This window comes from Nomascus leucogenys, chromosome 1a (assembly GCF_006542625.1).
Source record: "Nomascus leucogenys isolate Asia chromosome 1a, Asia_NLE_v1, whole genome shotgun sequence".
In the NCBI taxonomy this organism is placed as follows: domain Eukaryota; kingdom Metazoa; phylum Chordata; class Mammalia; order Primates; family Hylobatidae; genus Nomascus; species Nomascus leucogenys.
In genome coordinates this window covers 17528282-17547687 of record NC_044381.1, presented here as the reverse complement: position 1 = coordinate 17547687, position 19406 = coordinate 17528282, and the positions used below count along the sequence as shown (strand labels likewise).

The 19406-nt window shown below is 39.2% G+C and overlaps 1 protein-coding gene across 2 annotated transcripts in view; it reads left to right on the top strand.

Annotated features, from left to right (window-relative positions):
- Positions 1 to 19406, top strand: part of BNC2 (basonuclin 2) — a 456158-nt gene that overhangs the window by 30539 nt on the left and 406213 nt on the right. Inside the window, exon 2 of one of the 2 annotated variants that reach the window (XM_003260408.2) lies at positions 9386 to 9495. The exons of the other annotated variant lie outside the window; for it this stretch is intronic. Coding sequence (XP_003260456.1) covers positions 9451 to 9495 — 45 coding nt within the window. The 5' untranslated portion in view covers positions 9386 to 9450. The remainder of the gene's footprint in view (positions 1 to 9385; positions 9496 to 19406) is intronic. 2 annotated transcript variants of the gene reach the window in all.

Genomic DNA, 19406 nt, shown 5'->3' with positions numbered 1-19406 from the left:
TTTTTATTTGCCTAGAACATTGCCCATGAGGTCATTTCTGCCCGTGAAGTAGAGAATTACAGTGTTCAAATGTGGAATCGGGAGAACAACAAAAATACTAATTACCCTAGCTGAGAGGTTATAGTGGTGGAACTGGTGGGATTTCAGTCAAAAAAGCTGATTTTGTTAGATACAATATTATCTACAGTTAGGCCTGTTTCTTGTGGAGTGGCCAAAATATGTTATGGTATTTGAAGAGTAGTGAAGATGTTTTCCAATCTGAGTGCATGCATGTGGTAACCCTTCTCTGATGAGCAGTTGTAGGCTCATTTGACATTAGAACTGTTGAAATAAGTATGATTGAAATGTTGATTTGGTGTCAGGTTTATAAACATTGTACTTGGTTTCTGTGGCAGGTAACAAGCATAGGAATACCAATTTTACGCAGTCCCTTGACCTGGTAATTCTTTTTTGCTTTTGGTATATCTTACCATCTAAGTTCTTGAGTCTTAGTGACAAAACTGTATAGTGTTTGTCACAGATGTGCATATTTGGAAAGGCATACAACCACTGCAGTATTTTGCCATCATGACATTAAAGGAAAAACACTTGTGATAGGGTGAATAAATACTTCTGAGCAGAAGCAAAGGTCAAGCTTTAGAGTGAACTTTTAAGTGGCAGCTAATGGCTTAAGGGGGAGATGCCATGTTAACTATGGGCATTCATTAACTGCGTGGATATGAAATGGCAGTAAGTTCTCTCCCCTTTTATGCCAGGGGCATTGGATTCTGTAAAATCAAAAGGAGTGTCTGTGGCTGCCAAAATGAAATGGTAAGAAGTTAAATGATCAGGATACAGAGAAATTAAGGAATAGTAAGGTTTAGTGGGTATGTGATAAACATTGCAGATAGGCTCTGTGGTATGGACCAGAAGGCACAAGATCTGGATTTTTTCTAACCCAGACTCTGTCACTGACTGCCTGTTTGATCTTTGTAACTTCTTTGGTGGTACTTTAGACCTCCTTATCTGAAGAATAGAGTAAGTTAAAGATGGAAAACAGGTTTCAACTCTTATCAATATTGATAGATTGGTAAAGGCCATTGAGAAGAGAATCCTGCAACTGTGCCTTGGGTCATTGGAAGGAGTTCTGGGATTAGTTTAGCAGTTTCTGGTGACTGTCATGGGGTGGTGGTGGGTGTGTGCTTGCAGGCATGCATGTTTGTAGGTAGGTACATGCACCGCGCTGCGTTGGTTGACTAATCATTTGTAAAAATCCTTTTCAATTCAGTCTATATACTGGAAATTACATTTTTCTTGGCTGTACGGTTGAGAGGATCTTCTAATCAGCCTTTAATTTTTCTGACTGAAAGCCAGTGTACTTCTAGTTTTGAGAGAGAATTACGTGCTATAGAGCTGGATGCCTAATAGGCGTATAGTGATGGCGCCTAAGAAGGAATGAAGTGGTTGGTCCAAGAGCTAAAGAGTGCACAGCATGCTTTAGACTCGCATGGGGTTCTCTTCTAACCTGCAGATCTGTGTGAGTCAAACATAGTAGATCCTTTCAGATAGGTAATCATCTAATGAGCCACAGTTAATTAAATGTTTATCATTGCTTAATATTTGGTATAGGGCATTTTATTTCTCTTCTAGGATAGCTTTCAAAACTAGTAATTTGGGCAGTATTTTAGTACTATGTAGAAGGAAGACTGGTATAAAATGGGTGATGGTGTGTAACTTTTAACATATTGATACATAGCATAATATAAACAGGGCATTAAAAGATGCATAGCCTTAGCAACGAGTGCTAGTTATGATTGGTTCAGCAGTATTGAAAGCAACTAAGATTACTTTCAGATATGTATATTATATACAAACTGTTGGAGAGTTATTGCTTCACTTTTAAGGAAAAGAATCCTTAATTTTCTAATGTCTTTTGTCTGAGAAAATTATCCAGAATTGTTAACAATTTAATCCACTATGTTGGAAACTCTGTTAGAAACTTTTATGTGTCAGCTCTTTCTGCAAGGAGGAATTATGTAAGAGCTAACTTCTGTTAGCTCACCTCTACTGACTAGTGAAATTAGTAGTTTTCTTTCATGTGTGTTCCTTAAGAAACTGTATGTAGCAACCACATTTGTGGCACACATAGACCAATACAATAGCCTTTTTGTATTTCTTTTTATCTTTCTCAAGTACTATTAATGTTGTCCTTACCATGGGTCAGGAGTCATGTTTTATTCATGTTTGAATCACCCAACCTAGCATAAGCCAGACATACAATAAGTACTCTATAAATAATGGTGAATCCATAGTTGAAATACAGTTTTACCTAAGAGCAACTGTGAGCTACCAGGTGAAGATCATGTCTACTTTGAAATCTAAGTTGGGGAATCTGAAAACACTGGATTTACCATTCTGCAATTCATATGTGGTAGTGTGATGTGATTCTGTGGTGATCAGTTTTTACAGTGAAATCCATAGAACTAAAAAATTTGAGGTAACAACTCGCATTTCTTTTTTTTAAGACGGAGTTTCGCTCGTTGCCCAGGCTGGAGTGCAATGGAGTGCTTGGCTCACTGCAGCCTCCGCTTCCGGGGTTCAAGCGATTCTCCTGTCTCAGCCTCCCGAGTAGCTGGAATTACAGGCATGTGCCACCACGCCCAGCTAATTTTGTATTTTTTCTTTTTAGTAGAGTCGGGGATTTCTCCATGTTAGTCAGGCTGATCTCGAACTCCTGACCTCAGGTGATGCCCCCTGCCTCCGCCTCCCAAAGTGCTGGGATTACAGGCGTGAGCCACCGTGCCTGGCACAACTCACATTTCTTTGCTTTTTATTTTTTATTTTTTGAGATAGTGTCTTGCTCTGTTGCCCAGGCTGGAGGGCAGCGGCATGATTTTGGCTCACTGTAACCTCTGCCTCCCAGGTTCAAGTGATTCTCCTGCTTCAGCCTCCCAGGTAGCTGGGATTACAGGCACACACTACCACACCTAGCTAATTTTTGTACTTTTAGTCAGATATGGGGTTTCACTATGTTGGCCAGGCTGATCTTGAACTCCCGACCTCAAGTGATCCACCCGCCTTGGCCTCCCAAAGTGCTGCGATTACAGGTGTGAGCCACCATGCCCGGCCTGCTTTGTTTTTCCTGTAAAAGTCTATCTAGAATTAAACTGTCAGTATGTATCTGTACATGAAAAAAAATTCCAAAGAAACATTTTTGGTTAAAAATATGTGGTAGGTTGAAACTTGTGTACAGTATAAATATCGCATTATGTATGCCTTTTTTAAGTAGACCTAAATACCTGGTAGTCTGAGCCATCAGACTTGCATAGCTCCAAAGGGCAGTGGTGATCTTGTTAGGGTTTGGCATCTGAGTGATCTGGTTGCCTTTTCCTTTTGGCGTTTTTATACCAGGTATCATATAATACAGAAAGCAGAGCAAAAGTGAAAGAGTAGAACCCTGAGTTTGTTTTTTTTTTTTTAGACAGAGTTTCGCTCTTGTTGCCCAAGCTGGAGTGCAGTGGTACGATCTCGGCTCACTGCAACCCCCACCTCCTGGAAACCCTGAGCTTTTTAAATGTTGAGGCAGAGTTGATGGTAATAGAAAAGCAGTAGCTTAGGAGCCCTAAGACCAGGCTAATTTGATAGCTCTGAAGTTAGGGCTCCTCATCTTTGAAATGGTTCAAGAATACCTGTCTTGTATACCTTCAGAGGATCACAGTGTGATAACATGTTTGAAAGTACTTTAGATAATTCTGAGGTTTTATTTGTCTCATTCTACAAATATCATTTGAGAACCTCCTCTTCACCAGGCATCGACTTTGAGGCTGGAGATGGAAGAACTTGGCAGTCTACCAAGGACTTTACAGTCTGGTAGAATTATGATTTTCTTTCTTTTTCTTTTCGAGATGGAGTCTCGCACTGTCGCCCAGGCTGGAGTGCAGTGGCGCGATCTCAGCTCTCTGCAACCTCTGCCTGCCAGGTTCAAGCGATTCTCCTGACTCAGCCCCCTGAGTAGCTGGGATTACAGGCGCCTGCCACCACGCTTGGCTAATTTTTGTATTTGTAGTAGAGACAGGGTTTCACTATGTTGGCCAGGCTGGTCTCCAATGCCTGACCTCCTGATCCACCTGCTTTGGCCTCCCAAAGTGCTGGGATTACAGGCGTGAGCCACCAAGCCTGGCCAGAATTATAGTTTTCTAAGATTATGTTTCATAGTGTTTCAGGTTTATATTACTGAGATCTTTGTTGTGGGTCCATTTTTTGGGTTCAAAAACATGAAAAGATACCAGCATTTTGAAAGTGTTTTGTTACTTCTCTATGCTTATAAAAATTTGACTCTTAGAACTTACCTATGTAGTCCCCCACCTGAGGTACTAGGACAGTGGGGAGAGAATTTATGATGTGGTAATTTTTTTTTTTGGCAGAGCCAAAATTTTGTAACATATGTTGAACCAGGTGTGTAAGTTGAATACCTTTTAGACATGTAGTTGTCACTGTTAATGTAAGTGGCCTGCTATCACTCAATGCTGTGGACAGCCCAAGGGCCTTTTCTGAATCTTTTATAAGCAGGAAGTTTAATTTGCATATATATTTTTCTTTCTTTTTTGTTTTTTTGAGGTTGATTCTTCTACCAAAAACTGAAAAAAAATGTATTATTAGATCATTTTTACTTTATGGGATTTGTTAGTCCCAGTCCTTATAGCAATTTCACTTTAAAATTCATGATTAGCAGAGTGTTCTCTTTTCATTTCTGATGACTTTCTGTGGTGAGGAGGGTTCACTTAGAACCTGGGACAAATGAGGGTTGATTGAGTAGGATCAAACTTAATAAGAATTAAGGAGACATTAAATATATTCTTGAACTGATTTTCTAGGATTCTCTTTTTTTTTTTTTCCTGAAAGGAAGAGCTGGGCCAAAGTTTTAAAAATCAAGGCTGGGCCAAAGTTTTAAAAATCAAGACAAACTAGAGGTTTCTTCACATTCATGGCCATATTATTGTTTGGGATTCTATTTAATTTTCATATACCCCTTTATGTTTCTAAGAATATGTTTCTGATGGTCTACTTTATATATGCATTCATTTGACTCCATCTATAGTAATAATTGATTATACCTTAAAAAAAGACCTCTGATTCTTCGTTTAAATCAGAACAAATTGTTTTTGAAAGCAGCGCCATGAGAATTACCTTGAATGACCATAGACTTGGCCCACAAAGGAAAGGAAATTATGAAGAGGAGGAAGCCATGCCGTTGGTCCTCCCAAATCCTAATCTGGGAACCATTAGCAGGACCGTCTAGCTGTGAGGCACATTCATAGCGTGAGAGGCAATTTCTAAAACTGCTAAAATCAATCCCTGTAGGCCTTTAGAGATTAAACTCACTACCTTGTGTTATAACCAGATGAAAATAATTATGTACTGCAGCCTGCTGAGTGGGGTGAAATAGATTTCTAGTGCCAGGATTCTTAACTAGGTGGGATGGGTGCTGTGTTTTACTGAAGACTCCCTGCAGTTGAAAGATTTATCCTATTAGAGCAAGTCTCAAACTGGTAAGTCTGGGAAAAAGCAATTCAACTTTAGACACCAATTGCTCTAAAACCTCTTTAACCTAAATCTGTTTTTCTTGGCAAGAGAGTTAAACCTCATATTTAAAATAGGATACCAGAACTGTGCCTTGCACACACTAGTTTTCTGCTAGATAGATATTAAGTACACAATTTTTTTTTTTCTGAAATGGGAGTCTTGCTCTGTTGCGCAGGCTGGAGTGCAGTGGTGCTATCTCTGCTCACTGCAACCTCTGCCTCCCAGGTTCAAGTGATTCTCCTTGCTCAGTCTCCCAAGCAGCTGGGACTACAGGCATGTGCCACCATGCCCGGCTAATTTTTTTGTATTTTTAGTAGGGACAGGGTTTCACCACATTGGTCAGGCTGGCCTCGAACTCCGGACCTCAAATGATCTGCCTGCCTCAGCCTCCCAAAGTGCTGGGATTACAGGCATGAGCCACCATGCCTGGCCAAGTACACAGTTTTTATAACCACAAATGCAGTGACAAATGCAGTGAGGTTTCCTTCTCTATGAAATAAGGATAATAATAATGGTACCTAACTCATGGGGTTGTGGTGGTGAGAATTAGATGAGTTTACTACATGTAAAATGATTATAAACATACTTAACAAAGAAAAATCAACGCTATTGATTGAAAATCAATCAGTTGTTAAAGTATTAAACTATTTTGACATGCAGAAAAGACGAATAATGTTTGCTATTATATGAAGTTGCTGTTGTTAACATCTCATCCGTATGAATTGTCTCTCTATTTGTGTGGAAGGACAGTGTTGATATTTGCACAACACTCTGTAACTCAGTTCTTCTTTTGAACAATTTGGGATACTAGAGGAATGAGACCACTATAAGTGAATGAAACTCGCTGACTAAACTTTTCTTAAGTACCCACGGATATCCATGACCGACTGGATCCCAGTGAACACTGAATTCTATGAAAGAATAGTAACTAATCATACACAGGGGAGACTGCTGAAGATGTATTACCCTTTGTAGAATTATTAACATCTCACTTAAAAAAAAAGCAAAACTAATATGCGGAGATGGGGGAATCTATTTTCATACTGCACTATCTCTTAATCCATTTATTTAAAAACTCTTTGTTAAGTGCTTACTCTATATAGGACAGACATTATACTAGACTCTGGGGATTCAGTGATAGAGAAAAAAGACTGAAAATAACTTACTGTGTGGAGTTCACAAATGGGTGAGTAGACCAGTATTATTAGATAATAAGGCAAAAATGTAAAATGCTAACTGTGGAAGGCAAACATTGGCTTCAAGATGCATGTCTCCTGAGTTCTCTAGGGAAGTTGCATTGTTTTCTTCTTTCTACAGAAGAGTGGGCATAGAGAAGGTAGTGGATTTAACTACGGTCAGGCAGCTGGTAATAGCAAGGTCTGACTTACAGTCTGACTCTAAGCCTGGTGCATTTTTTGCTTTTCTGCAACTGTCACTCATTGCTACCAACACAGGGAAAGGAGGAGTATTAAGTGGCTACAGTTTTCAAAAGTATTGATCTGTTTTTGGAGTGTTTGAAATAAATGAACATTGACCCCAACAAGTGGATTTGGGGTTTGCTTCCAAAAATCTGTAACATTGAATTTTTTTATTAGTATAGTTAAGAGTAGAAATTAAATACTACAAATATCAGAATTATTTTGCCTTAAGGGATTTTTTTTTAACTGGCTAGTGATGGCCAAAGTTTTTTTGAGCTTTGAGACCATTCTTCATTTTCCAGATAGAATATTACTCAGAATCCAAAAATACAAAGCAGTGACCACCAACTGGAGTTTGTGGGGTCATAGAAGATTTCTCTGAAGGGTTGTTTGAGCTGAGATGGGAAGGATGCAGAGAAATTAACTAGGTTATCTGAGGGCAAGGTAGAGGGTGCTGAGTATTGCAAAAGGACTGAAGGCCTGAGATTAGAGAGAGCTTGCTTGGGACATTGGAGGTGTGGACAGGCCATTGTAATTGGTTCCGAGAGAACATAGTAGAGTAAGGCTCGTGAGCTGGTATCAGACTATGGAGGGAAGGAAGGGGCTAGGAGGCCACGTTAAGGACCAGAGTTACTATTCTAAATGAAATGAGGAGGTTTTAAGCAGGGTTTGAGTTCACATGATTTTCTTTTTCTTTTCTTTTTTTTTTGAGACGGAGTCTTGCTCTGTCGCCCAGGCTGGAGTGCAGTGGTGCAATCTCGGCTCACTGCAAGCTCCGCCTCCCGGGTTCACGCCATTCTCCTGCCTCAGCCTCCTGAGTAGCTGGGACTACAGGCGCCCGCCACCACGCCCGGCTATTTTTTTGTATTTTTAGTAGAGATGGGGTTTCACCATGTTACCCAGGATGGTCTGGATCTCCTGACCTCGTGATCCGCCCGCCTCTGCCTCCCAAAGTGCTGGGATTACAGGCGTGAGCCACCACGCCCGGCATGAGTTCACATGATTTTCTTGAAGGGCTTGCTTAGCCACCCGTCATTCCGTTTGGAGTGGTCTTCCTTTTGGAGTCAGGGACACCATTTGTCTTAAGTACAGTAGTAATAATTCCTTATGGCAAGTGGCCAAACAACCAGCAATTACTAGCATGTGAGGCCCCCATAATGGGCTTGCAAGGACAATAACACTTGAAAAACATCAGAGAGAAAAAAAAAATTGCTCTTTGCCCTTAGTGAACTAAGGATAAAGGAACCATAAAGGAATATAGTCAACCATTACTGCTCTGAGGCTAATGACCTCGAAGCTCTTGGCTTCCCAAGCTAGTTTTTTTTCTCTTCCTTCTTGGCATTTCATTGCTTGAGAGCAACTGTTCCAGGAAATGGAAAAAGAATGGAGTTCAGACACAAAGTGGGTCTTTACTTTTTGACGATCCTTGTAAAATGCTTATAGGGACAGAAGGTTGAAATTGTGAAGAAGAGTGTTTTTGGATTTGTTTGTTAATCTTGGTCCTCTTTGAAGGCAGAGTGCTTCTAAGAGAAGATCTTATTCATCATCTGATGAATAGGTCAGTTGTCACCTAGGAGGAGGGAGTGAAATTGGTGGTGGCAAGAGAAGGGTGGATTTGTAGGAAGTGTATCACCTTCCTGAGGGTTTTGATCTAATTCTTCTCCAGATACAAATAAACACGACATTGGGTGAATTGATTTACTTCTGGACTGATTCCTGGACTGTAATAAGAAGGAATTTGGGCAGGGTGGGGTGGCTTACACCTGTAATCCCAGCACTTTGGGAGGTCGAGGCAGGTGGATCACCAGGTCAAGAGATTGAGACCATCCTGGCCAACATGGTGAAACCTCGTCTCTATTAAAAATACAAAAATTAGCTGGGTATGGTGGTGCATGCCTGTAGTCCCAGTTACTCGGCAGGCTGAGGCAGGAGAATCGCTTGAACCCAGTGGGTGGGGGTTGCAGTAAGCCGAGATCGCGCCACTGCGCTTCAGCCTGGTGACAGAGCGAGACTCCGTCTCAAAAAAAAGGAATTTGGATTCAGGAACTTTTCTCAGGTTTTGTTCAGCTCTTAGCACTTTGTTCTCCTTCTACCTCTAAATGCTATATGGAAAATATGTATTTTGGGAATTAACGTGCTGTACGTTTCGTCTTGAGGATTTCACAGACCCTCGAGAGAATATTCTGTGTTTATTATAGAACTTGGGTTAGGATTCATTGATTCACTTGTTTTACAGTCAGGACACGAGTGGGGTCGAGGTCTTCAGAAATTAATGTCATCTATTGCCTACACTGATGACGTTATAGTAAGCAGATCAAGTCTTGTAGCTATGTTCTTGAAAGGAACTCTTCTGGGCCTCTAAAACTGGGCAAAACATATTGTGTTCTCTGTGTTCTGTTTCACAGATTGCCTGGTTTTCTCTGGAATTCTGTGTTTCTTCATGGCTTCTTTTCCCTTGATAACATGACACATGACTGATGACCTCAAAGAACCTTCTAGATTTTCTCTTCTACTGGTATTTAACTACATGTAATAGTTTCATATTTTTCCTTCGAAGACTACCTTGTAGTTTTAATAAGGGCTCAGGAATGAAACCTACTAAATGGACAGTTGAAATATCCTACATCCAGGAAGCTGCATTGCAGTATTTTACTCATAGCCAGCTGGAATTCTAATAGATTGGTTTGCTGATTGTCCTATTAGTTTTTGTTTTGTTTTGCTTGAGGATTCAACTTTTCTGGCTTTCTTTAACTTAATAGTTATGGCTGGTCTGTAAAGCTGTAGATAAGGTCAAAAAATTGTGGGTAAACTCTCCAAAGTTTCCTAGATCTTGCTTGGTAAGAGTGCAAATCTAATAGCCCATGCATGTTATAACCATTGCCATTATTTGCTCAGTGGAGTAAAACAAAAAAGCATTAGGGAGAGTCTCTATGGAGCTTGATGAAACTGGTGTGACATTGTCTAAGAAAAATTGGTGGTTTGAGGAACCATAACCCAGGAGCACTTGATTGAGTTTTTAAAACACACAGTAGATTAAGGACAGAAGCGTGTCGAGTTCAACCACCAAATCTGTTCATATGGGTATCTTATAACTCTTGGAACTTGAATACTTCCTATGCTGACTCCAGGTTTAATTTCATTCTAATCTTGTGATGCTGTTAATAACCAACATTGCACCACCCCCTAAAAGCCCAAAAAACAAACAAGAAAACCTCTCACTGAAAAACCATTATTTTGAATTTGACATGACAGTCAACGCATTATTTGCCATTTTTCTCATAAAAGTTAACTGCAAGTAGTTCTGTTTAGGAAATTTAAAATAAGTAAATGGCACACAAATGAATACAGATATATTCCAGTTCTTTGAATATACGTGAACTGTTTGCTTATTGGTTGAATGCCAAGATCAAGGTGAATGAAAATGGTCATCGAAGCTCATCCATCTTTTAGACATTTGGCACTTCATTGTGCAAATGTGCACATTGATAATTTTGGCTTAAATATTTGGCATTTTATTTGGAAATCTGTTAGCCCCTTTGAAGTCTTTTAATTTGGGAGTGGGGGTAGATTAGACTGGAATAATAATAAAGTAGGCTCTGCAAATAATTGCAAATACACAGATTATTTCTTTTTCGTAGGTTGCCAACAGATTTTATAAGTTGGACCTTGACATTGATTATTTTAGGTTGTCTAACTTGTCAAGAAGTACAGTTTCTGTTACAAGGAAATAATGACGTTTTCGTTGAGAGGATGAAACATTTTCCACAGCCATGAATCTGTTACTGGCTTCATTCAGCCAGCTGCCAGTGGAATCCAATTTCTAGAAGGCAGAAGCAGTGCCATTCACCCTTGCTGTTCTTTCATTCCTCAAATTTTAAGTCTTTCAGCCTCCAAGAATCCTTAGGGTCTTCCTCTGCCAGGTTAAATGTGTGAATTACAGAGTAAAGAGTAAGTTGAAGATTTGTTCCATTTCCTGCTCTCAAATAATAATTTTTCATGTTTTTCTTTTTTCTTTTTCCCTTTGGTGATCTACTTTCAGAATCTGAGTCACTTAATGAGTTTTATCAAAGGAGGAAAATGTACTTAGATACTTAGAAATGGAAACAAGATTTGTAAGTTGGCAATCACCTTGAATGAAAATACAGTTGGCCTTCTGTATCCACGGGTTCTGCACCCGCAGATTCAACCAACCGTGGATCAAAAATAATGCGAAAAATATCCAGAAAATGTTACATTGTTGCTGATGTTTCAGTATAGAATATTTTCTTGTCATTACTGCCTACACAGTATAGTATGTCACGTATTTACATAGCATTTACATTGTATTAGTAATCTAGGGATGATTTCAAGTATAAGAGGATATGTGTAGGTTATATGCAAATGCTACACCAATTTTTAAGGGATTTGAGCATTCGAAGATTTTGGTATCCTCAGAGGGACCTGGAACCAATCCATCCCACCCTGATACTGAGGGACAGCTGTACTAGGTGAATACTGCCTTGCCTTAGCCAAGGTGATAACTGTATGTTATAGAGATAATTGCCCTCCAATGCAGTTTTGTTTTTTGTTTATGTCATGTTGGAAAACCGTTAGATATTTTATTGAAATATAATTGTGGAGTTTTTGAAAGAAAATATGGAATATGTTGTTTCAAGAGCTTTTCACATAGATTCTAAATTTCTTGACAAACCTTCTAGGCTTTTCACAGATATAAGCATTTATAGCAGAAATGTAGTGAATATTTTTATACATAGTCTCTAAAACTTAAGTAAGTCCCATTCTACAAATGATTGGAGTAGAAATAGGCATTAAAATGTGGTGGATTCATGCACAAGTAGGTGGTTTGTGTCCTATAGTGTGAATATAGTGTTTCCTATTTTCTTTAGGAGGGCATTTTTGTTCCCCTGGGGAAATAAACTTCCCATTTATTTTTCTTAAGTATTTTTAAGCTTGGTTACTTATTTTTTTAAGTAATCCCCGCCACTGTTTATATGTAGAACCCAAGTAGCATTTGTAGTTGAATTTTGTACATTAAAAATATTTTGATCAGCAAATATTTAACAAGTGCCTACTGTGCGTTAAGATGTTTGTAGAATTGCTGTTTTGTTTGTGAATGTCAGCACTGGACATAGATCTAAATCCTCTTCTTTGCAAACACCCCTGAGAATAGGAACTAAGGTGAGAATGTGTTTTGGCATATATTGTGTTTTCTAGTCATTTCTATGTATTTTATTAGAAAAATATTTTTTAAAAAATATTTTGGGTTAGGGAACCAACCCACTTGTCCAACTTGTGAAAGCCTGCGGAACAACACCACCATCAAAAAAGACAACATATTCGGATCAGGAATGTAATCACCCAGTCACCTAATAAAATGAGTGCTTGAGTATGCATATGGAACAAAAAAGCAAAACCATTCATTTGGTAAAGGGTGAGTAGGGGCCAGGAGACAGCCCTCCCCTGAAGATAGAATGCTTTAAAAACATGTTGCCATTAATATTTAAGACAGAAAGCGTTTTGAGCCCGCTCCTCTCTTCTACCCTTCCTCAGCATTCATGTTGTAGTTTGCTACCAAATGCTCACAAGTCCGTGCCAGACGGAAATTCGCAGAGGCCGCTGCAGTCCCGCAGAGGCCACTCAGGGGAGGGACGCGGGCGGAACAGTCGCGCTCAGTCCTCCCAGGCCGCCCCAGGCCCCAGGTCCTCTGTTGCCTCGTGCCGGCTCCTGGCTCGCCTCCCTTCTGCCCTGCCCAGCCCACTCCGCCGCCCCCCTGCTCACACATGCGGCCCCTCCCCCGCTCCCCAGCCTCTGGAGTCGCTTCGAGGCCATCTAGTCATACGCTGTCCATCAGATGTGTTTACTTTTTTCCTGACAGCCGACACATCTGGAGCACATATTCAGGTTATTCCAGTGCCACTAGACACATTCCACAAGATCATTTCAGCGGTTGTTATGGCGATCTTCCTCCCTCCAGTGATTTTCAAGTTGCATGACAGAAATAGCTGGAGCTAACCAGGGGGACAAAAGTCAACGGGATCAGGAAGGGCTTCTTTCACAGAATGAACTAATTAGTGACCCTGCTTTCTTCACAGGGCAATGAGCATATGGTTTAATAAAGTGAGTCTGTGACACTTTTTTTTTCTCTGTAGGCAAAGCTGTCACTGGCTGAAAACTTTCCTGTTTTTACTGGTGGGACCGTAGTCTGCTGTCTTTCAACAGAGTTTACTTCACAAGTAGAAAATGTTTGCTCCTGAGAGTTAAGCTTCAGAACGTATTCTTGGCTTCATACTACCTAACTATAGCAGGTCCTGTAACTTAAAGAGACAGTATTAATTTTATATTCATTTCATGGGAAGGGTTTATGCTTACTCAAGACTAAGCATTTTCAGTTAGGGTTTTGTAAAGTATTATGAATTGATACCTGGAAGTTCAGGTAAATATAATTTGTTGTTTGCTGTGGTTTTTCTATAAAGTATAATCAGTATTTCTCACTGGATTAGTTACGAATTTATTTGAACCTGTGATTTTTTTTTGGGGCACAGTTATAGAATATTTTGGTATTAAAAGATTTGATTAAACTACTCCATTTTTATCACATTTTAGGTAGCATGCAGATGTCTGGTTATGTCTGGCAATTTTTTTCCTGAGGTACTTTTAACATTTCGTGTAGGATTTTGGATGACTTTATAGTGTGAACATATCATTGCAGACATGGAAATTTAGACCTGAGATCATTTAGTGTTAGTAATAGAAATACTGCTTGCAGTTTATAATAGATATATAAGGCAATTCTATAAAGCAATGCCATCTTTGATCACTTTATAAAGAATACAAACATGCCTCAATAAGTGTTTTTTGGATGAATGGACATATCATATGGATTCAAACTAAATACATGTTGCTATTAATCATGAGTCTGAGATTTATAAATTATAGGGGCCCATTTTCTTTTTTGTTTTTGTATTCCTGTACTCTAATTCAGTCTTGAAAAATGTAGCCAGCTATACATATTTCACACTTCTTCCCATATGTACCATGATACTCTTTTACACACGTGTGCGCATAGAATCTCTTAATCTCCTTTTCTTGTTCTTTCACCACTACTCACAAATTCCACTCCTTTGCACACACACCATTTTTAGGTTGAGACCCAGTGCACTTAAGTCACCATGAACAACAGAGTTTATAATTTTCCTTTTTGATCGAATTACTCATGAGTTGACTAAGTTCTCCGGATTCTAGGAATATGACAATGAGTGACAAGTAGGAGAATCAGAGCTGGACTTACCCAAGCAATTGTCTTAATCTTTCTCCATCAGTACAATACCTCTTTTCTCCACTCTCGGTCAAATTCCTGTTCAGTGGGTCCCACTGAGGCTGGTCGCAGCTGCTCTGGAGTACCTGCTCTTAGGAAGACTAGAAGAACACTGAAAGGTCACATAATTACATGTGAATTTAATTCACAGAGACCTGCTTGTCACTTTTCCTTGTGTTTCTCCTAGTTACACATTATTAACTGTGGTGCCTTGTAGGGCTTCAATTACTTGGGCAAATATGTATCGTGCAGAGACTGAGCACAAGTTAGAATGCTGAGAGTGGTTATAAAATTATGTTTTCCTCTCCAGATGTAACTTTACAGTAATTAAACCTAATGCAATGTAAGCATTATAGTCTGTGTTGTGGTAGCTATCTCCAAGTCTAATTGGTAACATCGCTTAAATCATAGCACTTATTGCCGGTTATCTGGGAACTGGAATAAACCAAAAAAGTTACATACATTAACCTTTGGTTTTTCTGCATCAGGTGAAGTGGATAGCTTGTCCCTTTATCAAAATCTGTCATCCGTATTATATAGAATTTTGATAGCATTTAGAAAATTTTTTTCTTATTTAGATAGCTCTGTGTATCCATCCATCCATCATCCATCCATCCATCCATCCATCCATCCATCATTCCATCGGTCTTTAGGCTATTTTCCATAGTTTGTTGCCCTGGATTTGGAGACTTGATCCAGCATAGAGCTATTGTCCGCTTGGGTTATTGGGGTTTCCCTTTCTAAGTAGATGATCAAAATCCAAGGTGAAAACATGCTTGCCCTCCATAAAGGCCTACTTGTTTACTATATTTCAGTCATTTTTCTGCCAAAAGTAAAAAGTAAAAGAGTCCAAAAGATAGAAAAGAATCTCAAGTTTAAAATTTTCTTTTGCATTTATTATACCCAAGAATATGGTAAGCAGCTTAATTTAATCAAGCAGCAAGAGTGCCAGACAGTTTTCCTGCATGTGATAGCTAAATAAATAGTGGACCTCCGTATGGCAGTGATAATCGCAACTTAGATGGTTTTCTCAGTTGTGAAATGTTTGTGTTAAGGATGACTTTTTTGTTGCTTTTGTTACAGTCTGACAGCTGAAGATGCTTTTAAAACCTTCTAGTCACTTAGAGCAGAGCTATATGGCACAGGCTTGGTGGTTCTAAAAGGCAGGTCCTATCCATCACAGAAACAGCAAGTCTCTGGGTTATGGGGGAAGATTGAGGAGTGAAGTAAGGAGAAAGGGGGGCTGCTGTGTCCAGTTTACATTTGTCACCAGTGACTAGCTTTTAAAAAATGTATTAGCTGTGCATGGTGGTAAGTAAGATCCAGCTGCAGGGGATTATGGCTTTGAGTGGGTCGGGGAGCTTGGAATGCATTCAGTTCCATCAGGGGATTTGTGTCCCTCGTCATCAGCCTTAACATTGCTAACACAGTAAAGATTAGGAACAGACCAGTGTCACCTGCCCTGAACTTTGAAAAACCCTGGAACCATTAAACAAAGGGGGGTGCTAGTTCAGAAAGTGTCCCTTCTCTCTGTCCAAAGTGTTTGTCAGATGACACATGCAAAAAAAAAAAAAAAAAAAAAAAAAAAAAAAAAGAATACAGTTATGCTCAGGTGAAAGGCTGTCTGTGGTTGAATTATTTTCACAATTTACTGAACATGTCACAATCATAATTTCTAATGAAAAACACCTTCCACAAATAACTTTCAGTTAATGAACATTTTTGTGAGGTGATTTCCAAATCAAAATGAAGAGTCAGTAGTTAGGAGGGAATGTTTCTGAGCTGTAGTCTCACTCCATAGGAGAAAAAGATTTTGCTTGGTTTGGGTGACCCTCCCCTCCTCCTCCTCCCCAGGAAGAAAGTTAAGAGAACACCACAAAGGTTTACTTTTTTCAGGGATTTTGAAATTCAGCATACATGCCAGCAAGCAGTTTAGAGGCAGGAAGTCTTTTCTAGTAGTGCAGTCATGAACTGGTAAACTAGAAGCATCTGTAAAAATTTAGAGGGAATATCAGCTTTCTCAAAGCTCCAGCCCAAGTGTAATGAGGTGCAAATGATAGCACTGCATAACCCTTCCCCACCCCAATTGTGGAATGAGATATTGAGACAAAAATAAAGAGGAGAATAGGGATTTCAGAACTCTACTGTACTGAAATAAATTTTGTTTTTCAGATGAAATGGATTTTGGGTGACTAAGGATAGCCCCAACTTTGATGGTTGATGAGTAGCAAATAAATGATTTTCAGCTCAGCATCTCTAGGTACCGTCTTTGAAAAGTGGTTGCTTTTGGGGTGTGAATGCATAAATGACATACCTCCTCATTCGGCTGAGTAAATTAACGAGAATTTTTAGTGTAAAGTAAACTTCCACTGATTTGTATCTTTGGCAGGCACCTCTCTCTTTACAGAAAGAAAAAAAAAAGAGGGGTAAGAAAAAAGATGTGATTTGTTTGAAGGAACACATCTGGGGTGTGATCTGCTATATCTTAACACCAGATGGCAGGTTTAGGCTGACAACTAAACCCAGTTTAGCCTGGTCAAACCGTATCTTCGTATGTCCTTTTCCCCCTCCCCTCCCAAACAATCTATGCACAGGAAGTAGAACAATTATTTGCACTCCAGGCTAACAGTCCTCTTGTATCTGTGGCTTTGGGTTCTCTTTCACTGTGCCTCTGCTGTTTATAGACAAGTTTGGCTTCCCTTGGCAACCCCTGAAACAGGTTCCCTCTGTGGCTCATACTTTTTTTCAGAGGTATGTTATGTTTTGTCGAGGCAGAGGTGTGGTGCCTTTAGGTGGCTGGTGCTTGTCATGACAGGCATGGCATTAGCTGGGCCGAGCAGTGACTAGAAGTGACAGCATTGGTTCGAGGTGCCTGGGGGCCTCTCAGTCATCACTCCTGCTGGAGCATTGAGAATATGAAAGCACCTCAGAGCACCACTGCTTATCAAGGAGATAACAGTTTGGGAGAACAGGGCCAGGAAGTGACTGAGGACAGGCAAGTGCCTTTCCCTCCGTTTATTTTCTTGTAGTAGATTTTACTTGAAAGAGTGTCATGTATGTGGCCTTTAGAAAGAAGGAATACAAACAAGCTTTGTCCAAGGCCACAAAAGAAGGGACCTTTGAATTTCCAGAAGTTTCAAGTCTTTTAATTTCTGCCATTAGACTTACAGTTTCTTTGTGTGTTGTATTATAAAATGACCAAACATTAAAAACAAACAAACAAACAAAAAAAAACCCTTCAACACTTCAGGGAAAAGAGTCAATAAATAGTATATTATCCTCCTCACTGTCATTAGACACATTACCTCCTTAGTGATAATGGTAGCAGTCACAGCCTATTTTTATTACTGATTCTCAAAGGACCATGTCAGAAGTTTCTTATCACCCCTAACCATTGGGTTCCTTTGTAGATTTTCCAGGAATTAGTTTTAGATTCTCACTACTGATTAATGGACATATGTGTAATCTATGCAAAGAGCTACAAAATGCATTCATTAATCCATTCTACAAACTAAGATTAATTATAATTGTCTGTAGGCATCTTATAAGGTCACAATTCTAATATAATTTGATAGGAGCTGTTAGGGATTTGAATGAAATTTCAAAATCACCTCCACAGAGAAGGAAAAAGACCTTTAGAGAAAGTCAGTGAACGTTTTTATTGGGCAGAGCTTGAAGTTACTTCCTGAGATTTCTCTTCTTTCATAGTTCTGCTTTCTGGGTAGTCAAAGATCACCTGTTTAAAAAGAAATAATTCCTGGATACCAAATGTTACCATGGTTATCAACATCAAGGCAATCAAAATTTTTCTGAGTAGATTTTAAATTGTTTTTGTTAAGTTACACAGTTCAGTTGTAATTCTTTTTTTTTTTTTTTTTTTGAAACAGGATCTCACTGTGTCGCCCAGGCTAGAATGCAGTGGTGTGATCTCAGCTCACTGCAGCCTCTGCCTTCTGGGCTCAAGCGATCCTCCTATCTCAGCCTCCCAGGTAGCTGGGAATACAGGCACATGCCACGACACCTGGCTAATTTCTTAATGTTTTTTTTTTTTTTTTTTTTTTTTTCTGTAGAGACAGGATCTCACTATGTTACTCAGGCTGGTCGTGAACTCCAGAGCTCAAGTGATCCTCCCACCTTGGCCTGCCAAAGTGCATGAACCACTGTGGTTGGCCTGGCAGGTGTAATTCTTGCATGTCACTATAGAAGTATTTTATATATAATGTTTGACCTATAAAGTTTTCTACTTGCTATTTTAGAAAAAGAATTTGTTGGTTAGAAAATCACTGAAGAGAGTTTAATAAGAGTACTGTTTGTTTTTTAATAAACTGTTTACTGTGGTTCTTGTAAATAACACAAAACAAAGCAACTTAGTTAATTCTATTCAGGAAACTTAGCTCAATTTCCTAGTATGAAGAAGACTGATTTGATACCTTGGAGTAGTAGAGGCCTAATATGGTTTCAATCATTGTGTGGAGGAGGACATTACATTGATGAGACAAAATCACTTTCTAGGTTCTTGAAACTACTTGACCAATTACAGTAATTTGAAGGGGGCACTTCCTAAATAATATTAAGTTCAATTCATAGTATGAACTTTTGAGTTCAAGGCTTCTGTAATTTTTCTTGGCTTAAAAAAATATTCAAATTTATAGAATAGTAATGATGTTGGAATGTTTGATTAGATTTTAGTGTTCCACATAGTTGACTATAATAATTTCTGAACTACAATAGTCAGTTTCAGTTAGAATATTTCCATTTATTCAACACCACATTAATCTTTACTTACATGTCACACAGCTTTTAAAAAAATCTGATGTGAATTTGCTTTATTGCATTTGACACGTCTGGGCAAATGACAACAACTTTGGTGTTTTTAAAATGTTCCAATTCTAGAAATCAGCCTTCAAATAAGCTTCAGGCAGTTTCCCAGTAAGTTGTTAATGGATTGCCATCTTTCTGCCTCTCTTTTAAATTTTTTCCTTAAAGGCCATACTGGGGGAAACTAACTAGTTCGCTCTAGATGGCTGTACTAACCCTACTTTAAATACCACTGAGTTTAAAAGGCTGTGTTTTTGCATCTAGACTCACTTGGATTTGAATAACTGATCTCT